General features: G+C 35.8%; 1 protein-coding gene, 1 long non-coding RNA gene and 2 other non-coding genes across 12 annotated transcripts; all 4 read left to right on the top strand.

The window, feature by feature from the left end:
* Positions 1-483: 483 nt before the first annotated feature.
* On the top strand, positions 484-564 carry TRNAL-AAG (transfer RNA leucine (anticodon AAG)). Its single transcript has one exon. It is a non-coding gene; the product is annotated as a tRNA-Leu (tRNA).
* Positions 565-606: 42 nt separating this feature from the next.
* Positions 607-7,279, top strand: LOC110801138 (ankyrin repeat-containing protein ITN1). Of its 9 annotated transcripts, none has more exons than XM_022006461.2 (7): positions 607-942; positions 2,505-2,615; positions 2,833-4,614; positions 4,760-4,909; positions 5,198-5,275; positions 5,371-5,978; positions 6,607-7,279. In XM_022006461.2, exons 3-7 carry the CDS (start codon positions 4,086-4,088, stop codon positions 7,252-7,254), a joined length of 2,013 nt encoding a protein of 670 aa, XP_021862153.1. In that variant the 5' UTR covers positions 607-942; positions 2,505-2,615; positions 2,833-4,085; the 3' UTR covers positions 7,255-7,279. The 9 variants fall into 9 exon arrangements, with proteins under 9 accessions (XP_021862153.1, XP_056694774.1, XP_056694762.1 ...); XM_056838796.1 differs by lacking the exon at positions 2,505-2,615 and having other exon boundaries at positions 2,833-4,434; positions 4,563-4,614; XM_056838784.1 differs by lacking the exon at positions 2,505-2,615 and having other exon boundaries at positions 2,833-3,133; positions 4,301-4,614.
* Positions 7,280-7,846: 567 nt separating this feature from the next.
* Positions 7,847-7,927, top strand: TRNAL-AAG (transfer RNA leucine (anticodon AAG)). Its single transcript has one exon. It is a non-coding gene; the product is annotated as a tRNA-Leu (tRNA).
* A 775-nt stretch (positions 7,928-8,702) lies between these two features.
* LOC130466103 (uncharacterized) lies at positions 8,703-12,005 on the top strand. Its single transcript, XR_008926125.1, has 3 exons — positions 8,703-10,401; positions 11,205-11,374; positions 11,779-12,005. It is a non-coding gene; the product is annotated as an uncharacterized lncRNA (long non-coding RNA).

The raw sequence follows: 12,005 nt of genomic DNA on the forward strand, positions 1-12,005 counted from the left end.
CCTATTAAACTGAACTAAAATACCACCCTCTTGAATGATTGGATCATCATCATACCATTCCGTTGAAGTGATTACAATTTTTTGGCCAAACCATTGTGAAGAAGATTCGACTGCCGCACGAAAAGATTGAGTTTTCTTTCCATTATTGCCATGTCCCTCCTGTACTTTGTTACCATGAACATGCTCATCCACTAACATATTGTCCATGCTAGTTTGCTCTAACATAGGTTGATCAGGTGGTGGTCCTTCTTGAACCAACCAAAGGATCCTGCTCCATAAAGAGAGGATTTTGATTTGTATTGTCTAGGATTATTATTCCTTATAGAGAAAATTCTAGAGAGAGAAAATTTATGACCCGATGTTTACCATGTCTTCAGAGTTGAAATTAAAAAAGAGAGATGACCGAGAAAGCACTTATACTATTCCATGCATAATACAATCTGCATTGTCCATAATTGTTGTTGTACAATTGATTAACACAAAGTTGATATGGCCGAGTTGGTCTAAGGCGCCAGATTAAGGTTCTGGTCCGAAAGGGCGTGGGTTCAAATCCCACTGTCAACATTTTTAGGGAATTTATTTGTTTTGGTTTTTTTTTTGGACAAACGTTCACACAACACCAGCAAGTCATTTCAATTCGAAGGGAATTCCAAAGTAAATTGGGTCTGCAACACACCAGTACACCACTCCACTTCTCCATTGATTCAAAATTCCAAACCTCAAGTGCGTCTGATTTTGAGGTCCGCACTTTGCATTGAATTGGGTATTTCGAAAGGATTAGGGCTAAAAATTCAGGCTGAATTAAAAGGATTAGAGCTACAAATTCAGGCTGAACTGAGGGATAGTAATTAGAAGCATTGAATCAAGGGTTTTGTGTTTCCTTCGAAGCTACAGAATAATCAATTGATTCAAGATCAGATTTTTGGACAATAACCAAGTCAGGTACACATCAACTTCCTTTGAATTCAGTCTATTTTGTACAGTTTTTATGGATATTTATGTGAAGTCTCTGTTAATTTAAACCAAAATTCTGGGTTGAATGTGAACATTTACTTTAATATATGGTATTGTAATTTGCTATATTTGAAGTTTTGAACGGATATTATGTTGTGTTTGTATGTTTGTATTGCAAGAATTTAATATGTTTCAAATTGTATGTCCTTCAATTGTCTGAATACTAATACGAAGCACTTGTGTTTTTTTTGGAGGGAAAGTACATTTGGGATTTGGAGTTAGTTATGTAGAATTATTAGTATAGGATTATTAGTGATAATTACGAGTAGTTATTTTTTTATTGACCATAGAGGAACAAGAAAAAAGAAGAAAAAAAGTACTTACCATTGAGAATTTCCCAATAATGAAAACCAACTTGTATCCGACATTCTAGAATAGTGTATGTGACTGTTAATTCTAGACGGAGGTTGCCAATCTGGCAATCCCCAAATCCCCAATGGTTGAAAATGGTGGACGATGCTTGAACCATTTCAAAGACCAATAATATGGAGTTTATGTGAAATGACATTAGATTAGTGATCAGAGTTACTTGCCTCTCTGTCTGCTGAGTGCTGAGTGCTGAGTGCTGACTGCTGACTGCTGTGACATTACCAAAATTATTGCACAAGTGTAGCATCATCGCCTCCTTGCTTATCATCTACATTTGGCCTTCCTTCGAAAGTTTAGCTGTTCTCGGTATCAACCATCAAAGGACAATGATCAAAGCAAAGTACTCTCAATAGTGTGTATATCTTTGTGTGTGAAAGACCAATGATCACAACAAATTACTCTCATTAGTGGTTAAGTGGTTGAACCATTGTTACCTGATTCGCTAGTATGAGACTGGATACTGCTTCGTAATACGCTTCCTAATTTGCTAAACTAGACTAACTTCGTGTTATAATTCGCTTTTATGGTTCGCGGTTCGTGGGATGATTAGAGAATTAGGTAACGTTGGGTTGAACATTATGTATGTGTGTGTGTGCACATGTGTGTCTCTAGCAACGAGCTAAGATAGAGATGATGCCATAAAACTTACCAAGATTCTGCTACGATTAGATACTTCTTGTAAGGACACATACAAGCCACACAGTGTGGTAACTCCTGTTGTCATTGGTGCCAAGCTATGTCACGGAACAAATTATTTGAACTTTGAAGAGGGTCCTCCAAGACAAGTCACAAAGAGGACTAAAGTATGATTGTATGAAGCATCAGAGCTAAGATTGGGCTGAATTGGTTCTAGTAGTGGTAGAGAGTAATCTGTGAACAGCTTCTTTCAGTGATCGGCATAAGAGCAGAAACAACCTATTTAACCGATGTTTCAGACACTAATGAAACTCCACTTCTGCTGGCAGCTAGGAAAGCTTGTGTTGAGACTCTTGAAGAAGTATTTATTTATTTCCTCACTCACTGGACTGTTTAAACCATGCTCAACAGACTTTGTTGCTCGTTGCAATCAAGAGATACAACTTGAATGTTTTCAAGCGTATTGAACAACTTTTCCTTGTCAGGAGTCAGGGAAGAGATGTGACAACAGAAGGTAAGTCCATCTTACACATGGTTGACACCGCAAGATAAGAACTCCGGTCCTCCAGTTGTCTAAGAACTTAATTTGTTTGGAGGTATGCATAATTGTGATATTAATGGATAATATTTAAAAGCCATTGATAGGTTTAGTTTGTTTTATTGTCTGCTCTCAATATTTGTGCGGTAATGCAACTGCTGGTTCTATTTAGACTTCTCCTGGTATTTCAGAAAGTTTGAATCTGCAAAATTGCTGTAATTTTAAAATCAAGGAAAGCTATGCTTAACCATTGTGCTTTATACCTGTATGTGCAGTACTTGTAAAAACTCATTTATCAAATGATGACTGCTGATTACAGTCATTTTATCGAGGCTAAGGATTGGCTGAAGGCTTCAGCCTGAAGCGCATTAGAGAAAACTGCACTGTGGTTATTGTTCTGCTGATTGCCACAGTCGTTTTGGCTGTTGCCTACATAATACATGAGGGTTCAAAGCAAGCAACGGGGTATACTCTCCTCCTTGGACAGTCTATCTTCCTCCGTAGCAACTATTATTCTCATGATGGATAACAGAGCGTTGGACCAAGATTGCAATTTATGTTGTTGCTTCTCTCCCTGTATGTATCTTTTTACTCTCTTATACTCCATATCCCTCTTTACATACAACTTGCTGAAACTTTAAGGTACTGAGTCTGCATGTGCTTCAAAATTCAAAACCTACACACCGTTCTCCTATCAAGAACGTGAGATGAGATTGGTAAGTTTCGTCCTACTTCTGCTTGTTCTTCAAGAGTTCAAGGCCTATATACCGTTCCCTTATCAAGAACGTGAGATGAGATTATGTTTTGTCTGCTAGCTCTTTAAGCATCGATGTATTTAGCATTGTTGTGCATTTGATTTTACAGTCATATGTGAAAAATATATGTAAGTAATAACTGATAAGAATTTGCACCTACAAATTTCTTTTACGCTATTTGAGATATATGCCTGTACACGACTCTGAAAATAATCAAAGAATTCCTATGAAAACTTTAAAAACAGTGTAAGTAGAATTAGAGATCGCGAGTTTGAGAGATAAAACAGCACTAATAGTAAGCAAGTGAACTGACTGAAAAGTGAAAACCACCATGAAGAGCTAGAAAAGGTGAAAAGCTGTGTGAGTTAGAATATTTTGACTTTTGATGATAATGTACACTTGCCCGGCCTACATGATAATATTTGATTTGTAATAAGGATCAGAGGATGAAGAAAAAGGAGCAATGTGTTTTGATGGAGCATAATTTGTACTTAGCATATATACTATCTTAATCCTGAAGATTATATTAAGTTTAATTCCAAGATTGTGGGACAAGTGTAGCATCCTTAATTACATCTGTCTTAAGTAAGGTTTTTTGCCCAATTACTTTCAAATGGTTCTACTAAGAAAGGTTAAAAATATAATCAAAGTAAAGTATTGGGTTCATAATTCTCAATTATATATTTTTGGAAAGGTTGATTACTTTTAGCATATTTTACCTTATTATTGGCTCTACACTCTTTTCAGTCCTTTTTAATCTCTGTACGTGGTCTATGATCATGGCGGTTGACGATCTCCAAACAAAATTATACCGTGAACTCTGCAATAATAGCAATGACGCGGTCATTGAGCTTTGCCGTAAGACTGTAGAGGGTCCATTGCATTATTGCACCATACATAATTCAACAGTGCTACATTTAGCATGTTACTCCAAAAAGTTTGAGTTAGCAAATAAGCTTTTTGATAATTTGCCTGATAATCTTCTCAGCATCCTACCTGAGCGAATGAATGCTTGGGGAGACACCATACTCCATGACGCATCCACCTCCAACAAAGGGCTTGATTTGGCAAGAAAGCTATTGCAGAAAGTCCCTGAATTGCTACTAGCGCGCAACAAATCGGGTGAGTCTTCTGTCTTCCGAGCTACTCGTTATGGCAGGAGAAAGATCTTTGAGTTCCTTGCCGAAGAGGTGGATAAATTCTGTGACTCAGACTCAAACAAAGAGTTTGACCACCTCTACTTCTTTCAGAGAGATGACAATACTACCATTCTTCACATGGCTATCCTTACAAGAAACTTTGGTGAGTTTTTTCATTTCTCATCAAGAAATCACAACTGTAATCTGATTTTTGGTATCATTCACTATTGACTAGCGATATTTCATTGTATATTGAAAATAATAATCAAGACTATATGCTAAGAGACTGTTTAACTTGTAATTTACAGATATGGCGCTTATGATAGCAAGAAAATATCCTCATCTTTGTGGTATACGAGCTCAAAATAAGAGGACTGCTCTTCAAATACTTGCTTGTACTCCAGCAGCATTCAAAAGTGGAAAGAAATTTGGGCTCGTAAAGAAACTTCTTTACTCAAGTATGTATTATGTGGCTTTTATCTTTACATTTGATTTTTTTGATTAAGGCTTTGTATATTGAGCTTTTGGGAACATCAATAATAACTACCTTTATGATTATTACTTACAACTCGAGCATTAAAATTTTATGCCAAACAAGACCGAATGCTCTCTTCTTCTCATTTGGTAAGTTTTAGAAGATATATTGGATTGATTAAAGAAAGACGTGAACATAAAACTTATGGTTATCATACTTCGTACAAGTATAAATTTACACGTACGTACAAGTGACAGATTTCTTTTATCAGGTGTTTCAATTGATGAACAATCCAGTACCGAAGAAATGAGCATAATTCTGAAAGTCGTGGCATTCATATTAAGCATCAGTAAGTAAAACCTGATGAATATGTAGGTTTATGAAAGATTACATATCTTTGTTGCATAGAGTCATTGTTGACTTTTTAATTTATGGATATAAAAGGTAAATCTTGCTGGACATTGCCCATGATAGAAGAAGTCAAAGAGGTGAAGAAGGGGCACAAGGATGCACTAAATCTAGCCAAGATTTTAATCCAATACGATACTTCTTGGATGGACACACACGAGCCACGTGCTGAGGTTACTCCCGTTATAATGGGCGTTATTCCTATAATTAGTGATGAGTCTAGAGAAGAGGATATGACATTAATGGAGAGTTTATACCAAGAAGATGATGATGATTATGACATAGAGAGCAGAGAGAAAATTTATAGAGGTGATATTTATGACAATGATGAAGCTCCATTGCTGCTGGCAGCTAGGAAAGGGTGTATCGAGATTGTGAAAGAGATATTGAACATGTTTCCACAGGCTGTGAACTATCTAAATCATGATCAAGAGAATGTGTTACATGTAGCCATCAAAAGTCGCAACTTGGAAATTTTCAAGCTTGTTGAACAACGAGCTAACCTTCATAGAGGTTTATTAGGAGCTGTTGATAACAAAAACAACTCCATTCTCCACATGGTTGGATGCCCAAGGAAAGTTCTTCCGGGTACTAAGATGAGAAGTCCGGTGCTACAGTTGTCTGATGACTTGCTTTTGTTGGAGGTATGAATTACCATTTACCTTCAATTGCTTAAATGCTTCATTGTTTTATCACATGTAAGTAACATTTGTGCGGCTAGTCGTACTGAAGTATGTTATTTCTGTGAGACAGTTGGGTTTGAGACGACTTAGCTTGTTAGATTTTTAAGATGTGGTATGTTAATTACATTTTTTAGTGATAGAGAATATATGCAAGTATATATACTCCTCATAGGTTTAGGATATAAAGTATTTCACTATTTTGTACGAAATATCTGGCCATAGTACTATGCATTATCAGGATTGGGCAGTGTCGTGGAGAAAACGTCGCCCATTTCAGTCCTAGTCATCGGTGACCCATACTCATAGTTCTGGAGAGATATGATGTGTAGGCCGGCTGAACCTGTCGCATAAGGCGCTTCTTGGCCTGTGGATGGGCAGCTCCTGCAGTCGGATGCGGGCATGGTGCAGTGGCCCTGGCCCATGGTTCTGGCTGCCAAAGTGGGCTGGGGCCTGCTATTGTTGAGGGCCTAAATTTCCGCTGTGTTGGGCCAGTTGTTGACACACACCACGTCCTAGCTTTGAATTACATCTTTGAGTTTTTGGTTGTCTGTGTATGTTACTATGCTGAATTGTAGGGTTATATCTGCAGCACTTAGAAAGCATTTGTCCAAGTTACTTGGTGAACCACCGCAACGATCAGATGATGACCGCAGATGAACTGTTTGCCAAGAACAATGAAAGTCATCGTATCGAGGCCAAAGATTGGCTAAAGCGCACTGCAGAACACAACACAGTGGTTATCATTCTCATAGCCACAGTTGCCTTTGCTGCTGCTTACACAATACCAGGAGGTCCAAATCAAGACACGGGCTACCCACTCCTCATTGGGCTGCCTTTCTTCCTAGTTTTCACCGTTACAGATGTTCTTTCACTTGGTTTCGCTTTGACAGCAATAGTCGTTTTCCTGGCTATACTGACGTCATCTTATCAGCTGAAAGACTTCCGAAGATCTCTTCCACAAAAGCTGTTGCTGGGTTTTACACTTCTGTTCCTATCAGTGACAATGATGATGGTGGCATTTGCAGCAACTATTCTTCTAATGGTAAATAAAAAAGAGAGATGGACAAAGATAACACTTTATATTGTTGCTTTCTTCCCAATATGTATATTTATGCTATCTTATATCCCTCTTTACATAAAACTTGTTAAAACTCTGAATTACTGGATTAAGAAGCTTGGTGAGTCTCTTCCTAGGCTTGCATGCCCTTTGAGGCCTGCACGTCGAGCACTGGAATAAAGTTGTCAAGATCTGATTCTACTAATCTGAGTATTGTTTTTCCGATAAAGAAATTCTTATTTGGCAACCTTATAGAGTATTGTTCCCTTATTTGCCGAGCCAATCAGTTAAACTCCACATTTTGGCACCAAAACAAGAATATTGAGGCCTTTGTTTGTGCTCGTCTTTTGAAAATATTTCGACTTTTGAAGATGATTTGAGGATATATATATATATATATATATATATATATATATATATATATATATATATATATATATATATATATATATGAACATTTGATCCATAATAAGGGTTTAAAGCCGATTGAAGACCTTCTAAAACCATCCCATCCCCTCCGGTCCTAAGTTTTAACTGAGCGGATGTGAGGCACGTCTCCTAAAAGCTCGGTCACTTGACATTTCTAGTTAAATAGAGGACAATTCTGATAGGTACTCTAGTTAGGACTTCTAGTATCCCTTCTTTATAGAATCTATAGATCGAGACACCCTAAACAAATTTGTTTGTTTCTATTAAGCTAAACACGAGTTGGTTTTATAGTACATAGGTACATAGTTGTAATAAATACAATTTGCAAAAAAATGAACAAACAGTTGATATGGCCGAGTTGGTCTAAGGCGCCAGATTAAGGTTCTGGTCCGAAAGGGCGTGGGTTCAAATCCCACTGTCAACACTCTTTTTTGTGATTTCAAGCACCAATTCTTAAATGGACTTGGTCCACAATAAATTCAACAACTTCTTCCTAATTTATTTTGACAAATTATTAGGATTATTATGAAAAAATATATCAAATTAGTGTCGTTGATACATGTTGTGCTTGAATAATGTGATTTTAAGTCACAATCCGCTTTTAAAAACATAGGGTTACTATGCTTCAAAAGATGGTTACTATGTTTGAGAATTTTGGTGTTTAATTTATTATAGTTACTATACGAACAATAAAGGTCACTATGAATGTAAAAAGGGTGCTAGAGAAAACTATTGATTTTGGGTCCACATTAATATTATTGTGGACCAAGTCCATGCAAGAATAATCCGATTTCAAGTCACAATTTGCTTTGAAAAACATATGGTTACTATGCCTAAGAATTTTGGTGTTTTTTTTTTTTTTTTGACAACACAAGAGAAAGCAACTAGATCCCTTTTCTAGTTGAAGTTGCCAGGTTATGGGCCTTGGTAACACAGCTTCCAGCGCGTTTTCTGTCAGGCGGCCTGACGGCCACGCGCCTGTCAGTCCGCTGACTCCCTCACGCGCGCGTGGGCTTCACGCGCCACATAAATACGAAACAACGCTTTTCTTTCTCTCTCTTCCTCCTTCCTCCTTCCTCCTTCCTCCTTCTTCCTTCCTTCTTCACAACAGCGACAACCTTTCTCAAACCCTAATCTAATTCGCGAAATTATTCAGCTTGCTCCGCCGCAATCGCTGCCAACAACTTTCAGATCCGACATGGGCGACGGCGGCTATGAGCAATTTCAACCACCAATACCGATATTTCCGCCACAATCACCGCCGACAAATTTCAGATCAGACATGGCCGACGGCTTTCAACCACCACCACCATTATTTTCGCCACAATTTCAACAACCAACACAGATGTTTCCGCCACAATTTCAACCACCGAGTTTTCAACCTCGCCACCTTCAACATTCTCCTCGATTTTTAACACCACCGAATTTTCAACCTCGCCACCTTCAACATCCTCGATTTCTACCACCACCGATTTTTCAACCTCGCGACCGTCATCCTCCTCCTCGTTTTCAACCTCCTGCGCGATTTGATAACCCTAACCAAAGCAACCTTCATCCTCCTCCTCGATTTCAACCTCCTGCCCGTTTTGATAACCATTATCAAAGCGATCTTCATCCTCCTTATCGATTTGATAACCCTAATCAAAGGGCTTTTACAACATTGCAGCAAGTAACTACTGAAACAAGTTCTGGAACAAAGGAAAACACATCTGAAACAAGTTCTGCAACAACAGGAGAAACAACATCAGCTTATTTTTCAGGTTTTAAAATTAATTTAATGAATATAGTTAACTAATTGATTACTTGTCGTAACTAATTAGATTGTGCAATTAACTAAGCGGCTAAAAAACTAAACAAATTGGTTAACTAATTGCTTTGAAAGAATCACTAACTGGTAAAAATAGTTAACTAATTGGATAATAAACTAAATAATATATAAAGGAACTTAACTAATTAATATCAATACTAAACTAATTTTTTTTAAAGCTACTTTTCAAATTTCATTTTTCACTAAGTTAATCATTACCATCATTTAGGTAACCTTTTCCACCAAATAGTTAACTTTTTGAAGCAACTAGTTAACCTTTTCCACCAAATAGTTAACTTTTTGAAGCAATTAGTTAACTTTTATCATCAATTAACTTTTTGAAGCAACTAGTTAACCTTTTCCACCAAATAGTTAACTTTTTGAAGCAATTAGTTAACTTTTATCATCAAATAGTTAACTTTTATCATCAATTAGTTAACTTTTATCATCAATTAGTTAACTTGTACCATCAATTAGTTAAGTTGTTCCCTTAATTAGTTAACTTGTACCATCAATTAGTTAAGTTGTTCCCTTAATTAGTTAACTTTTATCATCAATTAGTTAACTTGTTCTCTCAATTAGTTCAATTGGTTAACTAATTTCCTGAATTATGTAACTAATTAGTTTCTTTTGTTAATTATTACTTTTGTTAATTTTACAGGTTCAAAAGATATTTGGAACGATTTAACAGAGGATGATATTAGAGGACCTTTGACTGGATATACTGGCACTGTAGATGAACTACATGAACTTTATGACAAACATTCAATACTTCTTGGATTTTCAATAAGAAAAAACACATTAAGGAGAGATAAAAAAACGGGAGAGATAAAGGAAAGATACTTTTGTTGTTCAAAGGAAGGAAAGAGAAAGGAAAACACAAAGAACACAAAGAAAGAAGAAGCAACTGTATCAAGTGAGAGCAAACAGAAAGAGCAGTCAAAGAACGCAAGGCAGCAAAACCTTACTAGAACAGGGTGCAACGCATCTATACGATTGAAGTTACAAAAGGATGGAAAGTTTATAGTCTTTCATCATGTTATAGAACACAATCATGCCTTAACAAGAGAGTCACTGCAAAACTTTCAAAGGTACAAAACAAAATACAAGTAATTAGTTAACCATTAAAGAAATTTAGTTAGGCTTTGACATTAATTACTTAAGCGTTTAAATAATTTTGTTTTAATAATAAACTAGATAAAACAGTTACTTACCTTTTTCCATCAATTACTTAACTTTTTTCATAAATTAGTTAACCTTTTCCATGCATTAGTTAACTTTTTAAAACATTTAGTTAATGTTTTGCATCAATTAGTTTACTTTTTCAATCAATTAGTTACGTTTTTGCATGAATTAGGTAACTTTTATTTTAATAATATATTAGTTATTTACCTTTTACAACAAATAGTTAACTTTTTGCATATATTAGTTAACTTTTTGCATATATTAGTTAACTTTTTACAACAATTAGTTAACGTTTTGCATCATTTCCAGATCACAAAGAAAAATTGATGAAGAAAAGGGAAAAGTAATTGAAGGACTCACACTATCAGGAATAACACCAGCAGATTCCTTAGATATATGTGTAATGAAGCTGGCGACGCAAGGGTCGTTGGACACACATTAGTTGACCACATGAATTTCACAAGTAGATTGAAAATGAAAAGACTAGAAGGAAAAGATACACAAGCAGTTGTGAACATGTTAATTAAGAGAGGAGAAGAAGATCCAAACTTTTATTTTCGAGTAAAGGTGAACGAGGCAAACCAAGTAATAAGCAAGTTTTGGAGGGATGGAATGATGCAAGAAGATTATGACATATATGGTGATGTCTGTGTCTTTGACACAACTTTCAGAACAAACAAATACAATTTAGTTTGTGCGCCATTTGTAGGTGTCAACAACCATTGGAGTAATGTGATGTTTGGTTGTGCTTTTATTGCTGATGAGAAGACACACACTTTTGTGTGGCTATTGGAAACATTTCTGGACTCTATGGGAGGCAAAGCACCTATAACTATCTTTACAGATCAAGATCAAGCAATGGCAAATGCTATTGAACAAGTAAGAGTGTATTAACTATTTGGGTTTTATAGTTAATTAATTGCTAAAAATTGTTAACTATTTGCTACTGGTCTTTAACTAATGAGTTGAAAAGTTTAACTAAATTGATATCCATTCATCAGTTACTTTTTCCATCAATTAGTTATCCTATTACATACATTAGTTAACTTTTTGAATCAATTAGTTAACTTTTGCAATGAATTAGATAAGTTTCTGCATGAACTAGTTAACTTTTGTTTTAAAAATATATTAGTTACCTTTTTGCATGAATTAGTTAACTTTTTGCATGAATTAGTTAACTTTTTGCATCATTTTCAGATTCCTAACTAATACAGAATTCTGTTCTGACTTAACTATATAGTTTAAATTCTTAACTAATACATCATTCATCAAAAAAATTGCAGGTATTTCCTAATACAAGACATAGATTATGCTTATGGCACTTACAAAAGAATGCTGTGTCAAGATTTGGAGACTTAAAAGCTGACAATACATTCAAAGACACATTCAAGAAGTGCTTATATCGTTGTTACAATGAAGAAGAATTTGAAACCACTTGGTTTGACATGATTACTAAGTATAACCTTCAAGATCATGATTGGTTTACAAATCTCTATACAATAAAAGAAAA

The sequence above is a fragment of the Spinacia oleracea genome, chromosome 1 (assembly GCF_020520425.1).
Source record: "Spinacia oleracea cultivar Varoflay chromosome 1, BTI_SOV_V1, whole genome shotgun sequence".
Classification (NCBI taxonomy): Eukaryota; Viridiplantae; Streptophyta; class Magnoliopsida; order Caryophyllales; family Amaranthaceae; genus Spinacia; species Spinacia oleracea.

Bases quoted from the DNA above. Each gene is read 5' to 3' on its own strand.
- LOC110801138 (XM_022006459.2), top strand. From the start codon at position 4,086: ATGATCATGGCGGTTGACGATCTCCAAACAAAATTATACCGTGAACTC. The intron at 4,910-5,197 runs GTATGTATTATG...TTCTTTTATCAG, and splicing joins AAAGAAACTTCTTTACTCAA to GTGTTTCAATTGATGAACAA. The intron at 5,276-5,370 runs GTAAGTAAAACC...TGGATATAAAAG, and splicing joins GGCATTCATATTAAGCATCA to GTAAATCTTGCTGGACATTG.